The following is a 22,574-nucleotide window of genomic DNA, read 5'->3' on the forward strand; positions in this document are numbered from 1 at the left end:
AGAATCTTAAGTACGTTGCTCTATTTTCATCTGGAGTAGAGTGTTGCTGTTAAAAGTTCTGATAATCTAATACTTTCCCTTACAAACCACAGGCCCTTTTTAAACAGATGTTCAAAGGGTTTACTTGCTTTCCTTTACAGCCCAGTAATTTCACTGGAATGTCTTGATATTGGTCACTTTAGGTCAATGTTAGTTATTTGGTGTGCTTTCAATACATAATTTTCTAATTTCAGGAAAGTCTTTTTAATAATGTCTTTTGCTTGTCTTCTCTTCTTTATGAACCTCTATCCTATATTTGATTTTTTGCCTATCTTCAATGCCACTTTTTAATTTAAAAAAATCTTTAAACCTTTCATTTTTATTTAAAATTTTTATACTTTGGATTTAAGGCATTATCTATGTATTGGTTATGTTTCTCTTTACAACTCTGAAATGTTTATAATTCTTTACTGAGTTTTGCCATCTTCTTAGTTCTGACAATTAGATCTATATTGTCCTTCCAGGTCTTATAGCATTTCCTATAGACTTTGAGCTCATTTTGGAATAGGTTCTAGTTTTCTTTCATGGGGATGTGTTTCTGGCATGCTTCCTGTGTCCATACGAATGTTATTCTGTTCCTTGTTCTTTTTTTCTTAACATTTTATATGGAATTTGGCCTTGATACTATTACTTGACTCATTTTTATGTAAAATTAACTTTCCTGAACCTTGGAGTAAGACAAAATTCAGGGAAGCTTTATTAACTTCACACATTCTTGTGTTTGCATTGTGTTAAAAATATGACAGCTTGATTCCTGGGGGTTTCCTGGCTCTAACTTCCCTTCCCCACTTTTATCTAGATGATCTTTTGTATATTGCCCCTATCTTGTCCAATTTTGATTCTGCTCTCAGCAACTTTTCAATGTGAGGTATCGTCCTGGAAGGAAGAGAGGTTTTGAGAATCCTTAGGGGCTTAATTTTTGAAAGTATTACAGATGTCCCTTTTGTGTCCTCCCCATTGACCCTCTCCACCCTGCTCCCATTCCCTCCCCAGGCCTTCCCCACCCTATTGTCTGTCCATGAGTTATGCATATATGCATGTAAGTTCATTGGTTAATCTCTTCCATCCCCATCCCCTCCCCTTCCCTCTGAAATATCTGTCTGTTGCATGTTTCAATATCTCTGGATCTTTTTTGTTCATCAGTTTATGTTGCTCATTAGATTCCACATATAAGTGAGATCATGTGATATTTGCCTTTGTCAGCCTCTTCATTCTTGATGATTGCACTGCAGTTCTGTTCTCAGGTCTATCAGAAGTTACCCTATTGCTACTTTCTTGCTACTCTCACAGATGGCAACATCATTGCAGATCTTGAAGCTGCTGGTGCTTTTCCCCACCTGGTCATATTTTGGGGGCTGTGAGGATACCTTGTTAAGAAACATGTTGTCACTGCACCATGTTCCCAGAATCCTCCGTATATTTAATTTTAATACATGAAGTATGATGTGGGTTACTTGTGTCACCATTACTATGTTGTTAAATCCGTGCTTTTCCTGGTACGTATTGAGAATGTTCCACTTCACATTTGATTGTTTTATGCCAGGATGATCCATCTGCTATTTAAAATCAGGTGGAGAAACCAAGATGGCGGCATAGGTAAACACCTAAACTGCTGCCTCGCACAACAATCTCAAAACTACAACTAAAAGACAGAACGGACACCATCCAGAACCACAGGAAAGCTGGCTGAGTGAAAATTCTACAACTAGAAGGAAAGAGAAAGGCTCACAGAGAATTGGAGGTACGGCAAAGGGGCTTTGTGCGCGCAGAGAGGAAGGGCGGCTGAGAGCCTGGCTGACTTTCTCTGGCGGAAGGGGAAGGAAGCCTCCGACGGCACTGAACCCCAGTTCTGACTGCACTGAACCCCAGTTCCGGGCGAACCCCTGGGGACCCACGCTCTTACGGGGGAGTGTGGACTCTCGGGTGGAGACTCGGGAGCCGGGGAAGGCGGAGGACTGAAAGCGCGCGCGCGCGCGTGCCAGTACGCACAAAGGCTGCGGAGGTTGCCACAGGCTTTCCCTAGTGAAAGGGAGTCAGAGGCTCCTGACGGCACTGAGCCCCAGTTCTGACTGCAGTGAACCCCAGTTCCAGGCGAGCCCCTGGGGACCCACGCTCTTACGGGGGGAGTCTGGACTCTCGGGCGGAGACTCGAGCTGGGAAAGGCAGAAGTCTGAAGGCGCACGCGGGCCAGTGCGCACAAAGGCTGCGGAAGTTGCCACAGGCTTTCCCTAGTGGAAGGGAGTCAGAGGATTCTGACTGCACTGAGCCCCAGTTCTGACTGCAGTGAACCCCAGTTCCAGGCGAGCCCCTGGGGACCCACGCTCTTGTGGGGGGAGTCTGGACTCTCGGGCGGAGACTCGGGAGCCGGGGAAGGCGGAGGACTGAAAGTGCGCACGCGCGCGCGTGCCAGTGCGCACAAAGGCTGCGGAGGTTGCCACAGGCTTTCCCTAGTGGAAGGGAGTCAGAGGCTCCTGACGGCACTGAGCCCCAGTTCTGACTGCAGTGAACCCCAGTTCCAGGCGAGCCCCTGGGGACCCACGCTCTTGTGGGGGGAGTCTGGACACTCAGGCGGAGACTCGAGCTGGGGAAGGCGGAGAACTGAAAGCGCACATGCGCGCAAGGGCAAGGCTGACAGGAAGCCAAGACTGAGACTCCACCCCATCCAAGCTGAGCACAGAGGCTATTGCAATTTGGCAAGTCTAATCCTGTAAGGCTGTCTCCAGCACCGAACTTCTCCCAGCATAGACACAGCTGATCCTTACAGCCAACTGGCCCGAAGGTCAATTCTTCCCAGTGATACCAACAACAATAAAGACTTAATTACAACAAGGCTGTACACACAGTCCACAAAGGGGTGCACCAAGAGTGTCCACCTCAGGTTAACTGGGGAAGCAGACCCACTGGGCCATATTGGAAACCTAGCACAAATATCTACCTTACCAACTCAGGGAATCAGTGAAAATGCGGGGTAAAAGAATCAGATCACAAACGAAAGAAATGGAGGAAAACAAACGACTGGATATAGAATTCAAAACCACGGTTATAAGACTTTTTAAGAATATCCTAGAAAAGGCCGATAAATATAACGAGACTCTCAAAGATATGAAAAAGGACCAACTAGATATTAAACATACACTGACTGAAATAAAAAATATTATACAGAGACCCAGAAACAGAATAGAGGAACACAAGAATCAAGTCAAAGAATTGAAATACAAAGAAGCAAAAAACACTCAACCGAAAAAGCAAAAAGCAAAAAAAAAAATCCAAAAAGTTGAAGATAATGTAAGAAGACTCTGGGACAACTTCAAGCGTACCAACATCAGAATTATGGGGGTGCCAGAAGAAGAGAGAGAGCAAGATACTGAAAACCTATTTGAAGAAATAATGACAGAAAACTTCCCCCACCTGGTGAAAGAAATAGACTTACAAGTCCAGGAAGCCCACAGAACCCCAAACAAAAGGAATCCAAAGAGGACCACACCAAGACACATCATAATTAAAATGCCAAGAGCAAAAGACAAAGAGAGAATATTAAAAGCAGCAAGAGAAAAACAGTTAATTACCTACAAGGGAGCACCCATACGACTGTCAGCTGACTTCTCAACAGAAACTATGCAGGCCAGACGGGAGTGGCAAGAAATTTTCAATGTGATGAATAGCAAGAACCTACAACCAAGATTACTCTACCCAGCAAAGCTATCATTCAGAATTGAAGGGCAGATAAAGAGCTTCACAGATAAGAAAAAGCTGAAGGAGTTCATCACCACCAAACCAGTATTATATGAAATGCTGAAAGGTATTCTTAAAGAAGAGGAAGAAGAAAAAAGTAAAGAGAAAAATTATGAACAACAAATACATATCTATCAACAAGCGAACCTAAAAATCAAGTGAATTAAAAACCTGAGGAACAGAATAATCTGGTGAATATAATAGAATCAGGGGCATAGAAAGGGAGTGGACTGATAATTCTCAGGGGGAAAGGGGTATGGGGAGTTCATGAAGAGAATGGACAAAAATCATACACCTATGGATGAGGACAGTGGGGGGGAGGTAAGGGCAGAAGGTGGGGTGGGAAAAGGGTGGAGGGGAGCTATGGGGGGAAAAAGGAGAAATAATTGTAATAATCTGAATAAAGATTTATTTAAAAAAATAAATAAAATCAGGCCTTTATCAATTGAAACCATGCTTTATCAAAGCCTCAACATTTCTTGTATTTATTTGACAAACCTGCCTTACTTCAACTCAACAAGTACTCAAGAATTATGTCATTCTCAACATAATGCTACTCAATTATGTAGCAATATATCTTAGCTCAAATCTCAGTAGGCTGGCATGACCACAACATGAGTAGCTGATTTGAAAGGCACACTAACAAAACTAGAGATTGACCATTTTGAGTTCATTTACTTAGTATGGGAATATGTCAGAATTATATATACTAGTATACTATTTGACATCTCAATACTGAAAACATGAAAGCAGGAATTCTGTTTTGCTTACCCTTGTACCCTTGGAAATTAACACTATGCTTAAACACCTAAAACAAATTCACTGAATTTGTTGAATAAATAAATGGGATCTTAGCATACTGTTAATATTAAAGTCTCTTCCCAACCTCTTATTCAGTGGGAGATGTTTCAATAATACCCATTATTTAAAATAATTATTTCATATTGTCTGATACTGGCTTTGTGGAACCATTAATGCCAAATGAACAAGCACTTATGAGAGTGATAAGATGGGTAAGAAGGTTCAGTCTTGTTACCTGCAATGTTCAGGCAATCAATTTGGTTAATATAACAGGTTGGGAGACAGGGACATAATCGGTAGGCAGCTATAAAATGTAGCCAGGTGTCAGAAACATCACATCAGACCTGGTTCCCTAACATAAGGGGTTGAATTCAGGGAACCTCATAGTCAAAACTATGTGATCCAAAGACACTGAATTACCTCCCCCCACCCTGAAAAGATTTAGTTTCCTTCTAAGAAGAGCAGTGTTGGCTTTGATTCCTCTTTAAATCCACCCTCTCTAAGGAAACATGGACACTTTGGACACAAGGGCCTCAATAAATCCCAATACAGTCTCTGTGAGTAGTCATTCATCTGATGGTCTGATGTAATCATCAACTGCAGAGCTAGGGGAGGGGAAGGAAGATAAAAGGAAGGCAAAGGAAGAAAAGACACAGAAAAAAATATTTCATGTTTCAATGAGAAGATGGGACAAGAGTTTGTAAGTTAATTTTACTAGATGGCAAAGCTTCTTCACTTATGAATTGCCTATATCTGAACTGAAGCACAGTGTCAATAGGAACTACTACACTACCTATCTAGGAATTTTAATAGAGATTATTTTAGAAACAGAACTTTAATGGAAATTATTAATAGAAAGCCTTTACAATAGGGTTGAAAATACATCGGTAGCATCTTCTTCAACCAGAGCATTACGTGTGTCAACAATGCATAAAAGTACCAGCTCTGAAAGAATTTGGCCTGGGAGCCTTATAATAAGTAATCATTTTGATAAAAACAAAAAACATTCATCATCACCATTCTATGGGATCTATATACCATGTCCCTGTCTATACTTTAGCAGGCAGATGGTGAAATCATGTGCAGACCTATTGATGCGCTTTGAGATTACCAACAATTTCCTTGTATCCATGGCTATATTTCAGCTCCCATTTAAAGATAAATTTGCATGTAACATCTCCATTACTTCATACAGGGCGTCATTTCAGAAAATCTTTCCCACCAAACAAAATTCTTGAAATCTAAATCTAAGAATACTGTGACATAAACTTCAGAAATGTTATCTCATAATACAGAATTCCTAAATTTCCCAGAGAACAATGTCAACCAAGGTTTTTTAAAGCCACAGTTTTAAACCAGTTTATACCAAATTGCAAGCATTTTGATGGGAGAGGTATTTGAAAGTCAAATTCGATTTAACACCCTTCCAACCCCCAATATGAGAACATATAGCAGGATAAATATTCAAAGTTGGCAGGCCTGCTATAAAAAATGTATCTCTCTTTGCTTTTAAGATTTTCTGGTGTCATATACTTAAGAGATAAGCATGAGAATTATGAAATATTATAACAGGTTTTTATAGGTCATGTATTTTTTAAAATAATTTTGCATTTTGCAATTGCTTATTCCTCATAACCAACCTTACAGAACAGTACTTTCCAGAATTTTCTGAGGATAGAAATGCACTATCCAATATAGTAGACATTAACTCCATGTCACTACTGAACATTTGAAATGTGGCTACTGTGCCTAACTGAATTTTTAGCATTTAATTTTAATAAAATTTAAATTGCTACAAGACAATTTAAATGGTGGCTGCAGTGATGGCCAGCAGAGTTCTAGAACACAACTGAAAGCAGATATCCATATTAAATAGCGATTAATGTACACAATGGCCTGCCCAGGAATGTCAGTGGGTAGAAATAGAATCACTTAAGTCTTATTATTTGCCAGGGGAGGGAGAAGAATGCTGGCTTACTATCTATACAATTAGAACTAAAGCAGAAAGCAATACCAAACCTCTGTCAACCTCATTATAGATGTACATAATATATTTTAAAAAAGATAATAGAAGTTTAATATGCCACACAAGTAAAAATTAGCTTAAAAACAGATGCCCATAATGTAAACAAGTTACTTGTTTCTTTCTCAAATATTATTTGAACATGCCAAAATATGCTTTACTTAAATTGATCACAAACTTAAAATAGCAGTAACATAATTATTTCCTTTTCAGCCTTAAGCTTATCATCTTGTGCCACTAACTGACCAAATGGCCTTAAGCATTCACAATAATTCTGGACCTCCATAAAACAAAACTGTGAATGTGAGGGTCCCTATTGATCCAGCTTTATCAATTGATGAGACTGTTTTTACTTCAGTATCTAAGATTCCCATTTCTCTTTGAAGGGGAAAATAAGACATTTGGGGGGGCTAGCTACATGAATATGTGCCAGTAACCTGCCTTCTGATGTACACTCTTGCTTGCCGATAAACTCCATTCTTATCAAACTCCATTCTTATCTGTGATGCCTGTCCTGCCTTGCAGAACCTGTTTCCTTGAATACTCCCATTTTACAGAGGCCATAAACCATGAACCATATAAAAATCCCTGGAGGGGCTGGAGCCAGTGCTGGCCAAGACTGTGGGTGTGGTCTCACTTCCCCCATCCCAACTCATGGGGGGCTGCAAAGCCCACGAAGGATCCAGAAGCCTGACTCATATTTGGGGACAAAGGAGCTAAAGGGTATAAAGGGAAAGCTTCGTCCATATTCATCACTCAGGACTTGGAGACTGACTCCCCTGAGTCATGGCACTAGTGCAATCTGCAATAAAGGCTACTTTTCTGAAAATATCTTCTTGAGTGCCCGACTGATTAATTCTCATGCATCGCCTGGCAGCTTATCTGCAACATCTTGACTAAATATAAATAATCTCTCAAAATGCCTAAAAGAAAGGAGGTCTTGAATGCCATGCTTAATCTCCACTAGGTACTCTACCATGACATCACAGTGGTTTTTATTTCTCCCTCTGCAAAGGCCCCACTAATAAGAACTTCTACATAGCATCATTGGTCATTCTGATGGCAGTATGGATTTCATCAGCATTAAAAGGTTCATGATAACATTACAAGTTTCAGTGCTATTTGCAGTGTGAGTACAACAATTAGAACCATGTAAAAGATTTGGCTACCAGAATTAATAATTAAAAATCTTAACCAAAACTTCTCTTCTGAAAACATCAAGAGAGGAAGTAAAATAAAGGGGGGCGGGGAGTTGATGAGAAAAAGTGAGGAACCAGACTTTTCTAAATCCATATGGTAGTGGTTTGTTAAACGGTTACCTTGTTCTACAAGTGATCTGTTTATGAGGGTACCATGAAAGTGCTCTTTTCTTCCCTTTTTTTTTTTCCTGTGAGAGAAGGGAAGCGATGAAGGAAATGAAAGAGTTCATTTAATTGCTATATTCACATAAAGCTAATTTATAAAAGCTCAATCCAGCTGAATATATTTACAGCCACCACTGATCCACAAAACTTCAGTTGAGAAGACTAATTGAGATTCCCCAGGAGAACTGCCTTGTCTTTAGTAGTTACAGAATGTCTCATTAGGCATTCTTTACCTCCCCCTTCTCTAGAATACAAAGTCTGACTGCCTGGCCTGGGTTTACAGCTTGCGCATTTCCAATAGATTCCAATTTGTCATTATTGTAAGAGTGTTGCTTTGTTTTGCAGCACCCTTTACCATTTTTGTTTGTTTGTTTCAAACTAAAGCTGCATTTAATAGGACTGTTAGTTATATTGGAATACTGTTTAAAAAAACAACTCTGCCCCTCCTCCAGGTCTGTAACATATGGGCTGCTAAAGTCCCTATTTAACACCTTTTCTAGATTGCACCAGAGAAGTGCTTTCTGTAAAAGAGGATCATTAAAGCTAATGGTTGGAGTTCAGAGACCAGTAAACTACATAAAATCTTATTTTCTACCCATTTTTTAATTCTATGTTTAGATGCAATACTTGAGCATCTGACTTTTATTACACCATGAGAGCATGACACCCGTTTGACTATTTTTATTTTCTTCTTTATTGAAATGATGTGTGGTATGTTTCTTTGTGTATTTTTTTAATGCATAAAGATATTGGAGAAATTAGTGTCATGGGAAACTATATGTTTACTTTAAATATTTAGTTAGAAGCCTCTTCCATGAGCTGAAAAACAAATCTCTTGGCATAATTATGGAATAACATTTTTTCCCCTCTCACTGCTGCTATCTAATATCTAATTTTACGGGCTTACAAAAAATTGTGTGATGAAACTAACATAGTATTAAAGTCTCCAGGTCTCTGCCCATACTATTATTGATGAATTTTCATTTGTATGAAAACAATGGCACACACACACATATTTATATACACGTAGTGTATGGATGTGTATATAACATCTGCCTAAGCCTCAAGATTGGCTGTATTATTCCATTTGTACTTTTCACATAAAAAAATTATCTATAGATTTGCCTCTGTCTAAAATATAACATTATTTTTCATAGATATTTCATAATTAACTCTTTCGAGTAAAAGGTAAAGTTTCTTATTGCTTTAAATTTTAAATATTTTTCTTTTAACTGGAATGTAATCCCATACTGAATATATTTGTCTTTCAATTTCCAACTACTATTTTTATGACATGCTGAAGTAACTTTAGTAAATGAAATTTCACTGACAACTTATTTCAGCCTTTATTATATTTTCTACTAAAACTCAAGCTGTTGAAACAAAAAAAATTACTGGTTTTGTTATTACAAAAAACAAGTGAGAAATTTTAATTCACAAAGGATGAAAACACAGGACACTGATCTTACTGTACATACAATATTACAATAAATTGATTAGGTATAGACTTAACATTTAAGACTTTACACACACACACATTTACTTTGACAGAAGAAACACAGGACAATATTAATCACTGATATGTCCATAACGACTGAGAGAAAGAACATTACTTATTGGAATCTGATTGTTTTCCTGGCACACCATCACTATATAGGCCAGTCCTAAATCATGTGTTACTATTAAGGATATCTTTAGGCAAATGTTAACATTCTCACATGGGGGTTTATTCTCCCTGCCCAAAACAATTTGCTTTCCCTAGCTATCAAGTAACTTGGCTTGTCATCAATTTAACAAGACCACAACAACAAACAAACAATAGTTTTACCACAAAACTCAGGTGAGAGGTTTTTAGACAGATCATACAAAATATTTGTTCCGAAGGAAGGCAAGCTATAAATTATAAATTAATTTCTAAGAAAAAGAGACTTGGTTATAAATCATTCACTTTCAAATTTTGATGAAGAAATAAAAAATGGGGGCAGGGAGGAGGTACTGGCATGGAGCTAGTAGAAAATATGTAAAATGAGGAAAATATATTTGCCACAGAAAATATTAGATTCAGTTGATTTTTAAATGAGGTATACCAGCATATGCAAAAACAAAAAATTAAAAAACCAAAATAAACATCTCTAATAGGAAAAAAATTTCTAAACCTCTTATAGTTTTCTTTATTCAGATTAGACATTTCATATACAGCAGTTAATCTAAAAAAATACATTTTAAAAAATCTTCAACAAACCATGCTCTCCGTAACAAAACCTTCCAAACCCTGTTTTATTATACAAATTAATCTACATTAGTAATATAAGAAGAAATTCTCAAATTTAGCAATGTCATTTTCTGACATTCACCTAATTTACATATAGGTTTCCACTATCATACTGCAGTTAGAATTCGGCAATAAATTGTCTTCTAATGTATTCTGTACATATTAAATAACCTAAAGGCTCTTCTTGTAGTGCATTTACCATTTAGCAAGTCTATTCAGTATTTTTCCAGTACCATTTGCAATACAGTGATTTGCCTGTAAATGTAATTAAAACCTAAAAGTGCGTAATTTTACCAAATAACAACCTATTTTGGGAGGAGACCTAGTATTCACAGAAAAGATCACCAATATCATGTTTAGAAATGTTGGCTTAGAATATACTCTGAGGCTATACAACACAACTTTATACATAAGCTGAAGGACATTAAGTCTTCAGCCTATATTTACATAAAATAACGTGTTTCCACAGGATCATACCAAGAAGTCAGTATGGCACTAGATATAATTAGGATTGTTAGCTAAATCAGTGTAGCACAGACAGCCCCAAAATACCCTGAACTGGCCTATGCTAAATTAAACTCTAGTATATCACAGTGTTTTATGTAATATTAGTGTGCTGCCCAAACAAGCAACTAAGATATCCCATAAGGATGCTGTGCAATACAGCAAAAGACAAAGCCTCTGTCAAGGAATTATATCTGGGTTACAATAAATTTTAGCACTTAGACTGCACTACATGCAAAAACCTTGAGGAAGAAATACAAAGGTATCAAAAACAGATATACTTCACTTTGTTTAAAATGTGCAGGAGAGATTTCCAAATAACTGATAGTAAGTATTGTTCTATCAATTAATAAACCTAACAAATCATGAGAAGAAGTTCTACATTATCCAGTTTGAGAAAAAAAAAATGTAGTTTTCTTACCCAATTATCCAGTGTACATGACTGGTTAGATTTGCAACTTTTTATTTTTACTGAAATTCAGAGTACGGAATGCAAACATTCAGGATAAAATTAAACACAGTTTTATCACCTTGCAACAAAGCAGCAAATATGAGGGCCTATTACCCATTTTGACTCTTCCAGTCCCTTCTGATCCCTCAAAAAAGTGCAAAATCAAAGAGTCACTGCTTGGTCCAAAAACAAAATTCAACATGTATAAGGATTTAAAATCTGATGAAATCCGGTTCCTATGCTACAGGTTGTCTTCAATATGAAATCAACGTCCGAAGATGGAATTTATTTCCAGAAGAATTAATTCTACAATCTGGTTTTGGTAGACAGTATGAACTGCGATATTACCAGTCTCTTTCTCTGGCTTTAACAAGGTGGGACCAAAAACAATTGCTATACTCTGATAGGTCATTCGGTTTTTTTCTCCATTTTCTATAACTCTAAGGGGGAAAAGATAAATTGTTAATAGAGAAAATCTTAGAAAGAGAGGTAAATTCTTCCAATTGTATTATAAACAGTTTGCATTTAAAAATGAGAAATAATTTTCATTTTCTGAAGGTACGTATAAACTATTTAGCCAAGTAGAATTCAGTCCAAATATCATGTGAAACTCTCTTCTGATAAATACAGCTAGAAGGTATAATTAAACATATTCTAATAAACTTAAATGTGGTATTTTAGCTTAGCATTTAAAATAAGACAAACTTAAATATGACTTACAATTCAGGTGACAAAGATTACTGCACTAGGTTGATGGGGGGTAAATTTCATTAGAGCACAGAGCTTACACTTTCGATTTTACTCACTTTATGTGTTGTTATTTTTTAAATCTCTCACTGAGTCATTTAGTTTAGTATTCTAGTGGTTGTTCTTTCAGAAGGAAAAAATCAGTTATTAAGGTAGCTATGTCGTAACTTAGAGCAATGATGGCTTTATTTTAAGGTGATTTAACAGTCCTCATTTAATAACCAATCTCATCTTCATATTAATTAAATTTAACAATTTCTAACACCAACCACACCCTTGCTAGGCATTACTTCACACATAATATCTATTTTAATGTATTCTTTATACCAAATCCTTTTACCTATGAGGAATTGAGGCTCAAAGGAGCTCTTTATCAAGTTGTAAAGACAGTAAACAGCATAGCTGGTATCTAAACCTGGGTCTGAGTGACTAAGCCTCCTGGGTATACTACACCATGTTTCATAACTATGCAGTTCTTCTATTTTTTGTTTTCCTAATTACTTTCTCTTTTGTGCCAAGATTTTTACCTTTTGAGATGTCTAAAAAGGATCTGCATTGTATCTTGATTTGGCTTTGGCAACTGTTTGATTAGGTCCTTAACAGCAGTGACTCGCTGTCTTGGTTCTTGTTCTGAAAAAAAAAAAAAAAAATAGTAAGTAGAACTGAAACTGAAAAGCAGTGACATATTTTGGATCCTGTTATTTGGTGATATACAGTGACATCTGGTGGTCACATTTATAATTTCTGGAGCAAAACCGTTAAAAAAACAAAAACAAAAAAAATTCCACCAGAATGCAGTGACTTAATCTGTATAGAGGATTTTCAACATCTAGAAAAAAAAGGGAGTAGAATTACATACTTACTTATTGCATTCACAAAATCATTAAAGTGATTAAATGTAAAAAGTGGTTCTGGTAATTCTCGAAAAAACATTTTGAGTGCTCCAGTGATGACATGAATATCTTCCCATTTACTATCATTCAAGTTCAATTTCTCATCTGGAAAAACAGTAAAAATAGAAACAATTTTAAATTACTTTAAATTCTAACAGCTTTGAGTGATTCTTTTGGATATAACAATAGGGAATATGATCTTACCATGATTGACTGCAAATCTCAGTTTCTGAATCACTGCAAGGTTGCCACTTACTCTGTATATCCCATCAACATCCAAACCTAAGAGACAAATAATATTTTTATGTTTAACGTACTTGTTTGCCTCTTCTAAAGATGCTCACAGATTTCAGAATTCTTATTCATTAACATTAGCATAAATGACTTTGTCTATAGATACTTGGTAGAGAAAGGGTGGAGATTCACTCTGAATTCTATTTAATGAATAGCAACAATTATATTTTATCATGTAAACTGTGAATCATCTCAAGGAAACCATTTCATTCAACTTGAAATACTAACAATTTAAGACAAACTTCTACAAACACCTGGGGATAGTTCAACAACTAAAGAAAGCCAATAGATAAAATCAGCCCACCCATCTTTTCTATGCCATCTTATAATGTAAATGCCATAAGTATTCTATTAAAAATGTTTGCCATATTAATATGTGCTTGTGACAAACTTAGTACAAGCAAACAACTAAAATAATGGTTTAATAAAAATAAATGATAATTTGATAATTTAGTAAATTATTTTATATGTGGAATAGAATCATTTGAAATTCACCCAATTAAGCCTAAAAATTAAAATATTCATTAAATGATAATGCTGTACACATTAAAAAAAAGCTATTCATTTAACTTCAAATAAAGGCAAGTAGCACAGTAACTGTACTATCATGTTGACAAAGAGAATCAAAGAGATGCGATCTGAACTAGCAGAAATTATGAATTATGTAAATATTTTAATTGTACAAGATGTTTTTGAAGATAATGTGGTTAGCCAAGATACTGTTAATTTATATAAAACTAGTATAAATATTATAAACATGTTAAAATTAATCAAAATAGAAATTAGTTTGTCTTATTTTACAGTAAAAAAAGATTAGATAACTTTATAGTTGATTTAAGTTTTAAAATATCTCATTTTTATTATAAACAATGAACTTTCTCTTAGTAAGTAAGCAATCTCCTCCTATCTTCTACACTGTCAAATTATTTAATAAAATCAGTTTCAAGCCCAGCCAGGTGTAGCTCAGTGGTTGAGCGCCGACCTAGGAACCAAGAGGTCACCGGTTTGATTCCCGGTCAGGGCATATGCCCAGGTTGTAGGCTCGATCCCCAGTGGGGGTTGTGTGGGAGGCAGCCAATCAATGATTCTCTCTCATCATTGATGTTTCTATCTCTCCCTCTCCCTTCCTCTCTGAAACCAATAAAAATATATTTAAAAAATCAGTTTCAAAATCACAAACTTCTTCATTTTAAGCAAATGCCAACTCTAAATGGCTTCAAAGAACACCAGATGCTAAGCAATCATAAGCACTGAACATTTTAATGGATGCCCACAAAGGTCTTAATTTAAAACAGGTACAAACACGTAAGTTTTTTGCAAACAAGATGCTTTTCTTAACACCTTTCAACTATGAAGAACTTTTGGTTTCATCACTCAAAATCATAAAAACCCTAGAGATTTTGATGGCAAAACAATGGGTTGGTATGCTTAACATTTTTTAAAAAATTATTTTCTTACCATATTCTTCAACATATTCGATGCATAATTTCACAAATTTTGGCACTGTGTCATTCTCTCTCTGACACAGATTAGCAAGATTGGCTCCAAATACCTGATCTGAAAGAGATCATTTTTTAAAAAAGAATCACTTTGCTAAAATTTAGTTCACAAAACAGCTAAACCATTTCATAGTGCAATAAGGCCATTGAGTGCATCCAGAATTGCATACCATGATTTATACTCTATATGATTTGCACTTTGCTTAGCCCTTCCAATTTCATTTCAAACAATTTTCCTTCTTTACTAAATTCCATGAATACCCCAACTTTTGCTTGAGAACTTTATTACTTTCTATAGCATCTGTAGAGATCAATATTCCCCTAAATTCAGCTCCTTCTCATCTCATCAATCCTGGTCTCAGCTAAATGACATCGCCATAGGAAAACCCTCTGAACATCCTATCTATCATAACCCACTTCCAGTCACTATTTTATTACGATGTTAGATTATTCATAGTAGACATTACTCTTTTAAATTATGTTGTCCATCTCTCATTTTTATATATAAGTTTTGTGAGGGCAAGGACCTCGCAACTGAACACTTGGCACTTGGTACATACTCAAGTATTAAAACTAGTATGTGCGTGCCCATCACGGGCCAACACTTGATTTCACAAAATATATTTCAAAGACTTCTATTAATCTTTCAGCCCAAAAGCTTTGAAATGCCAACACTTGTGCTAAGCCTTCATGAAAACAAACAAAATATCTGAAGTAGTATTTATATAACAACAGTTTATATTTCTCAGTGAAAAGGCCTGGTGAACAAGTTAGTGGCTGTTTCAATTCATTTATTTTTGAGGGTTTTTTTAAGGTTCTAAACTCAAAATATTAAATTAATATACATTATCGGGAAGTATTTGTTTATCTATAACTCTTAGGTTGCTAATATGAATCACTTAATTAGCTGAACTCTTCCTAAAAGTTTTAAATATCTTTTTAATGAAACCCATCTGTGTATTTTATTCAGATGCTTTACAAACAGATGTTTCAGTGATGATTTTTATCAGAAACTTCATAATCAGAGACAAACATATATTTTATATATATATCCTTTACCTATACCTTTATTTAAAATAACTATCACTGTTTTGAACTATGTATTAAAAAACTTACCTTTGGAATTAGACATGCTTGTAAGAATATTGTATATTGTTTAAGTCACATTATATGATTTTAAAAGAATGCTTTCTTACAAAGACAAGATCCTGTGCATTATGGTTCTTTTAATGAAATAACAAATATACTAATTTTTAAATTATCTTAAATGAGAACTGAAGATAAATAAGAATAAAATTGCTTGTTCACTATTTTTTCTTCTTTCTACTGTGTTAATGATTGTCTATTCAAAATTTCTTCTGATCTGTACATCTCAAAACTGAAAATCATGTCTTCGGAAAACGTGCCATGTGCCCAGTGGGTGTTACTCAGTGATTGAGTATCGACCTATGAACCAGGAGATCACGGTTCGTGCCCGGATTGCAGACTTGATACCCGGTGTGGGGCATGCAGGAAGCAGCTGATCAATGATTCGCTCTCATCATTGATGTTTCTCTCTCTCTCTGTCCCTCTCCCTTCCTCTCTGAAATAAATAAAAATATATGTATTTTTAAATAATAAACAAAAATGTGCCACCCATATGATCACACTTGTGTAGTTCTTCTAGTACAGGGCTGTTAATAACTTAGTTTGGTATTTATGTCTGCTCAATGCTTTAGTTAAAATAAACTCTTCATGTGAATTTTAAAAATCAATTTTAATTACTCAAATGTATTTTAATCACTGAACCTAAAAACTTTATGTGTAAGGAATAAGAACATTTTTATTTTGGAAAATTTTTAGTTTTTAATTTAAAATGTCTTATTTCTGATTTCATACTTCCACCTACCTTTAATATAACCTTTTTCACGAACAGCTTGTAAAGTGGGGCGCCGTGTAAGAAACTTCTTTAAGTTTTTCTTAGTTTTTTTCTGTTCTGAAGAATCGATGCTAGACACTTTCATGGCTTAAAACAAATAGATATTAAGAATTTCATAAAATAAAAACCTTTTTGAAAAAAGTTTTTTCAGCTCACACTCAAAATATATTAATCTGATATATAAAAATCACAGTATAAATTCAGTTATTCTAACTTTAATATGGTTTAAGAGTAACATGTGAGGAATCAAACTAACACAGACTTTTTCAAAGTGAAAAACCAAACAATACATTCCATTTTTATAACTAAGACTAACCACAAACTGTACTTTCTTTGGTATATATGTCAAGACATTCCCAAGTTAGCCTAATTCACATTCACTATTTTATAAAGAATACTAGAGGCCCGGTGCACAAATTCGTACATGGGTGGGGTCTGGGCAGCCTACCCCTATGGGGGCCGATTGGGGCTGGAGGGGCCGATCGGGGGTGGGGCCAACCAGGGGAGGGGCCACAGGAGGTTGGGAGGGCCGATTGGGGCCTGGATCGGGCCAGCTGGCCGCCGCAGCGTGCGTCACAGCAACTGGTTGTTCTGGTAGCTGGGCTTTTACATATATAGATACAACTTATCTTCTTTAACTCTCCATCAGTTTTAGAAAATAAAAAATAAAACCCAGCAGTGCTAGCCAGTTTGGCTCGGTGGATAGAGCATTGGCCTGTGGACCAAAGGGTCCCAGGTTCAATTCTGTTCAAGGGCACGTACTTTGGTTGCAGGCTCCTCCCTGGCCTGGGCCCTGGTCAGGGCTTGTGCAGGAGGCTACCAATCAATGTGTTTCTCTCACATCATTGTTTCTCTCTGTCTTTCCCTCTCTCTTTCACTCTCCCTAAAAATCAATGAAAAAATATCCTCAGGAGAGGATTAACAAAAAAACAAAAGACCAGCAAAAAATTATCCTATGAAATAAAGAGCTAATATGCTAATTAGACTGGACAGTGGAATGACCTTCCAGAAAGACCTTCTGGAACAACAAGTGGGCGGGGGCAGGGCCAACAAGCCTGCTCCACCAGGACAGCCATGGTGGTCCCGGCTCCCCCTTCTGCAGAGGGGGCAGGAGAGGCAGCGCACGGTCCCAGTCCCAGCGCCACGCCATCCACAGAGGCGGCTGCAGAGGTGGCAGGAGAGGGGGCTGGGTGGTCCCAGTCCCGCATCTTCTGCAGAGGCGATGGGAGAGGGGACGGCACAGTCCTGGCGCCTCCACAGAGGCGGGACGGAGCACAACCACAGAGCCTCAAACTTCCATGGCCTCTCCCCTGGCCAGCCTGGCCCCCAATCTCTTAGCAGGGCCAGTGCTAAGGAGCAGGGAGCCCAGCTTCTGGTTGAGCGGCGCTCCTACCCCCACCCCTCCGCCATCCTGCTCAGCCAGAAGCCAGGCTCATGGCTGGTGAGCGCGCAGCAGCGGTGGCAGGAGGCTCTCCTGCCTCCACAGCAGGCGAGCAGTTAGGAGCGAGGGGTCCTGGACTTCGAGAGCCCCAGACTGCGAGAGGGATGTCTGAGTGCTGGCAGGTGGACATCCCCCAAGGAGTCCTGGACTGCGAGAGGGCACAGGCCGGGCTGAGGAAACTCCCTGTCCTTCCCCAGTGCACATATTTCGTGCACTGGGCCTCTAGTAAAATATAAACCAAAAAATTCCTATTCTTACTGTACTAGGTAGAGAGAGAGAAAGAGAGAGAACTAGCTTAATTATTTATAGTTTAGGTTAAGTTTCTTTTTTTCTTTTTATTTTTTATTAATTTCTTTATTGATTAAGGTATAACATATTTGTCCTCACCCCCCCATTCCCATCCCAAACCCCTCCCCACGCATGCCCCCACCCCCATGTTGTCCGTGACCACTGGTTAGGCTTATATGCATGCATACAAGTCCTTTGTTTGATCTCCCCCCCTTACCCCCACCCTCCCCTAGGCTAAGTTTCATCCTAATTATCTATACGCTGAACTAATTCTTTGGAAAATGTTGTATACTGCCTTTAATATTGATTTCTTTTTTATTACAATAACGATTCAGAAAGTAAATTTCTTGAAAAATAACATTTGAGGGAACAATATATTAGTAAAGAATTAAAGTAAGAGAATTTGTATCTGTTTACACTGTTACATGGTAACAATGTCAATAATAGGCCTAAACTTCATTGGAATATGAGAGAACTAAAGTAGAACTGATTTTCTAATCACTCAGTTAATTTGAAGGCTAAAAATAAATTCTCAGTTATATGTGGATTTGTTAAAATAGATTTAACAAAGTTCAGAGTCATAGCTAATGGCCTATTTAAACAATGTAATTCACAAGACAATGCTTTCTTAAAACTGCTGGCCTAGCTCTGGTTCTTTATGTTCATAAGATCTGGAGATATGGGTGCATGCAGCTGTACTTGCACAGACATACCCTAGTCCAGAGATGGCTGCCTGGGGTCCAGTATGACTTTTGACGTTTTAAAGTTTAAGATTCTATCTAGAATCATAAACAATAATTATATATTTTTAAATCAATGAAGTTCAGTTTCCTAGGGACCCTCAAAAGAAGTTCATCCTAATCCTATCTAATAAAAGAGTAATATGCAGATTGACCATCACTCCAACACACAAGATGGCTGCCCCCATGTGGTCAAAGATCCTGCCCCCATGTGGACACAAGATGGCTACCACAAGATGGCCAGCAGGGGAGGGCAGTTGGGAGGGACCCAGGCCTGCAGGGGAGAGCAGTTGGGGGGGGGGGGGCCAGGCCTGCAGGGGAGGGCAATTAGGGGTGACCAGGCCTGCAGGGGAGGGCAGTTAGGGGAAAACAGGCTGGCAGGGGAGCAGTTAGGCATCAATCAGGCTGGCAGGGGAGTGGTTAGGGGGTGATCAGGCTGGCAGGCAGAAGCAGTTAGGGGCAATCAGGAAGGCAGGCAGGCGAGTGGTTGGGAGTCAGCAGTCCTGGATTGTGAGAGGGATGTCCGACTGCCCGTTTAGGCCCGATCCCGGTGGGATCGGGCCTAAACGGGCAGTCGGACATCCCTCGAGGGGTTCCAGATTGGAGAGGGTGCAGGCTGGGCTGAGGGACACCCCCCCTCCCCTGTGCACGAATTTCATGCACTGGGCCTCTAGTATATATATATATTTTTTAAGTATTACAGTCCCTCAAAATTAATATGATGCTCTAGGGATGCATACAATGAGGTTGAAAAATAACAATGAGTTAACAAGGAGAGTATTACAACACTGAACTTGCAAGTATTTAATCTTATAACTTTTTTTTATCACACTAGAGATTTCACTTAGCTTTTATATATATTTTTAAAATCTTTGAAAAGCAAAGAGAATAAGCTCACTCAAACCACTAGCCAAATAGAGAAAGAATAACTTACAACGAAGTTTTCTAGGATCCTTATGGTCTTTTTCTTTATCTTGTTTTTCTATTCCTGGTGAATCTGGTGTTTCCTCTTCAATTGCTTCATCAGTTTCTACTGTCTATGGGTTGCAGATTTTGCAAACATGCATTACTTTTGATATTACTTTAGATGTAACAGCATAATTTTCAGAATAATCACTGACTTTTCAAATTATTTTAGGGAACCAATTAGCATATAACAGGTATGATTTAGATATTTGATAAATCATTTAGTCTGTTTTTTTCTCCTTAGATGGTATTAATTCTGAATTTCCAAAAAGAAAAATTACTGATAATTCACAGGACAATGGATTTACACTGATGGTGAAGTGATCTTGCCTCATTTTGATCAACTGCATATGAGTGTCAGTAATAACAGTTAAAAGGTCAGGCTACAATCTATGGTGCTAGAACAAGATGAAGCTACATTCTGAGAAAATGTCACAAGATAACTATAAGTACATTTTGTGTCAATAGTTAATCATTATTCAGACTCATGGATGTTAGGAATTGAAAGAAATCCTAGGGATCTTAATCTAAGGTCTAACCACTTTTATAGGTTAAAAAACTGGACTGAGTTCTCAAAGCCAACCTTGCATTTTGCCTTTCACACTGAGGTCTTTATTCCACCAAGAATTTATTTTTCTGTATCATGTAGGGAAAGGCTCAAATTTCTTCTTGGATATCCAGGTGGCCCAGCATCATTTACTAAAAAATTTATTCTTACTCACTAGTCTACAGTGCTATATCTGGCATAAAGTGTCCAAAGATACAGGGGTCTATTCCACAGGTCTCTGTATCTATCCTGGTATGGATACAACATTGTATTAAATAACATAGCTTTACTGAAGTCTTGGCATATGATAGAGCAAGTCCTTACACTTTCTTCTTCAAGAGTGTCTTGGATACTTTTAGCCCTTTGCATTTCTCAATGAATTTTAGAATAAGCTTCTCAAGTTCCAGGAGAAAACCTAATGGGATTTTGAGTGAGATTCAAAAATCTCAAATCTATAAATTTATAAATCATTTGGAAGTATACTGTATCTTTACATTATTGAGCCTTTTAATCTATGAACATAATATACTTCTCATTTAATTAGGTTTTCTTCAATGTCTCTCCATAAAGTTTTGTAATTTTCTCTGCCAAGGTCTTGCAGATCTCTTACTACTTAGTATCTTTTGCCACTTTGTAAATGGTACGTATTTTAAAATATCATAGTAATAAGTTCCTCTCTTTTTACTTGGCTTATTCCCTGATCCTACAGGCTTCAATTCTAAAAAACAAAACAAACAAATAAAAACACTTTCTCTGCAAGGCCTTCCCTGACCTTCTTGAATTTTAGAATAAGGTTGGTCCCTACCTAATCAGTGTTTTTATAGTATGTTATACATCCCATACCAGTGGTCGGCAAACTCATTAGTCAACAGAGCTAAATATCAACAGTACAACGATTGAAATTTCTTTTGAGAGCCAAATTTTTTAAACTTAAACTTCTTCTAACGCCACTTCTTCAAAATAGACTCGCCCAGGCCGTGGTATTTTGTGGAAGAGCCACACTCAAGGGGCCAAAGAGCCGCATGTGGCTCGCGAGCCGCAGTTTGTCAACCACTGTCCCATGCCGCAGTTTGTCAACCACTGTCCCATACCATCATAAAACTCACCACATGTCATTATATGAACTGGTCAGTTGTCTGTCTTCAGTAATCATCTATCTTTTATGGCAAGCTCCATATAGAGAGGTGTAGCATCTGGCTGCATGCTGCTATATCCCCAGTTCATAAGGCATGCACACATTTGCCAAATGAATGCACCCAGACTTGCTTTCAAGAAAGCTCACATTGGGTAGAGTAAATGGCACATTTGAAAAGATAGATTGGGCTCAGGTTGTTGAATTTTAATGGGAGTTACAGAAGGTTTCTAAGCAGGAAAGAACTGTAAAATTGACATTAGAAAGTTCCATATTGCAATGGCATTAAAAATTAATTGGTGGGGAACTCAGAAAGAGAAACTAAAAAAGCAATCCCATTTACCATTGCAACAACAAAAAAGTAAGATACCTAGGAATAAACTTAACCAAGGAGGTAAAAGTTCTGTACTTGGAAAACAATAGGACATTGAAAAAAGAAATAGAGGAAGATAACAAAGAAATGGAAGTGCATACCCTGTTCATAGGTTGGAAGAATTAACAACATTAAAATGTCTATACTACCAAAAGCAAACTACAGATTCAACGCAATCCCTATTAAAATACCAATGGCATTCTTCACAGAATTAGAACAAATTCTCTGAAGATTTATACAGGATCATAGAAGACCCAGAATAGCTGCAGAAATCTTGAGAAAGAAGAACAGAGTAGGAGGGATCACAATACCAGATAACTATACTACAAAGCAATTATAACCAAAATAGCCTGGTACTGGCACAAGAACAGGCATATAGACCAAAGGATCAGAACAGAGACCCTAGAAATTGACCCACACCATTACGGTCAATTAATATTTGATAAAGGAGGTAAGAACATACAATGGGGTAAAGACAGTCTCTTCAATAAATGGTGTTGAAAAACTGGACAGACACATGCAAAAAGATGAAACTAGACCACCAACTTAC

General features: G+C 37.4%; 1 protein-coding gene across 6 annotated transcripts in view; it reads right to left on the bottom strand.

Moving 5' to 3' along the window:
- Positions 1 to 8,663: 8,663 nt before the first annotated feature.
- ARHGAP12 (Rho GTPase activating protein 12) overlaps positions 8,664 to 22,574 on the bottom strand; it is a 189,685-nt gene continuing 175,774 nt past the window's right edge. For 5 of the 6 annotated variants that reach the window (XM_080657363.1, XM_080657366.1, XM_080657368.1 and 2 more), the window contains 7 exons: positions 19,941 to 20,043; positions 16,508 to 16,624; positions 14,579 to 14,677; positions 13,031 to 13,108; positions 12,797 to 12,931; positions 12,461 to 12,563; positions 8,664 to 11,626 (listed from right to left, as the gene is read on the bottom strand). In XM_080657363.1, the coding sequence (XP_080513489.1) occupies positions 11,452 to 11,626; positions 12,461 to 12,563; positions 12,797 to 12,931; positions 13,031 to 13,108; positions 14,579 to 14,677; positions 16,508 to 16,624; positions 19,941 to 20,043 (810 nt within the window). In that variant the 3' untranslated portion in view covers positions 8,664 to 11,451. The remainder of the gene's footprint in view (positions 11,627 to 12,460; positions 12,564 to 12,796; positions 12,932 to 13,030; positions 13,109 to 14,578; positions 14,678 to 16,507; positions 16,625 to 19,940; positions 20,044 to 22,574) is intronic. The other variant, XM_080657364.1, reaches the window with a different exon arrangement.

The sequence above is a fragment of the Plecotus auritus genome, assembly GCF_963455305.1.
Source record: "Plecotus auritus genome assembly, chromosome: 1".
NCBI lineage: Eukaryota > Metazoa > Chordata > Mammalia > Chiroptera > Vespertilionidae > Plecotus > Plecotus auritus.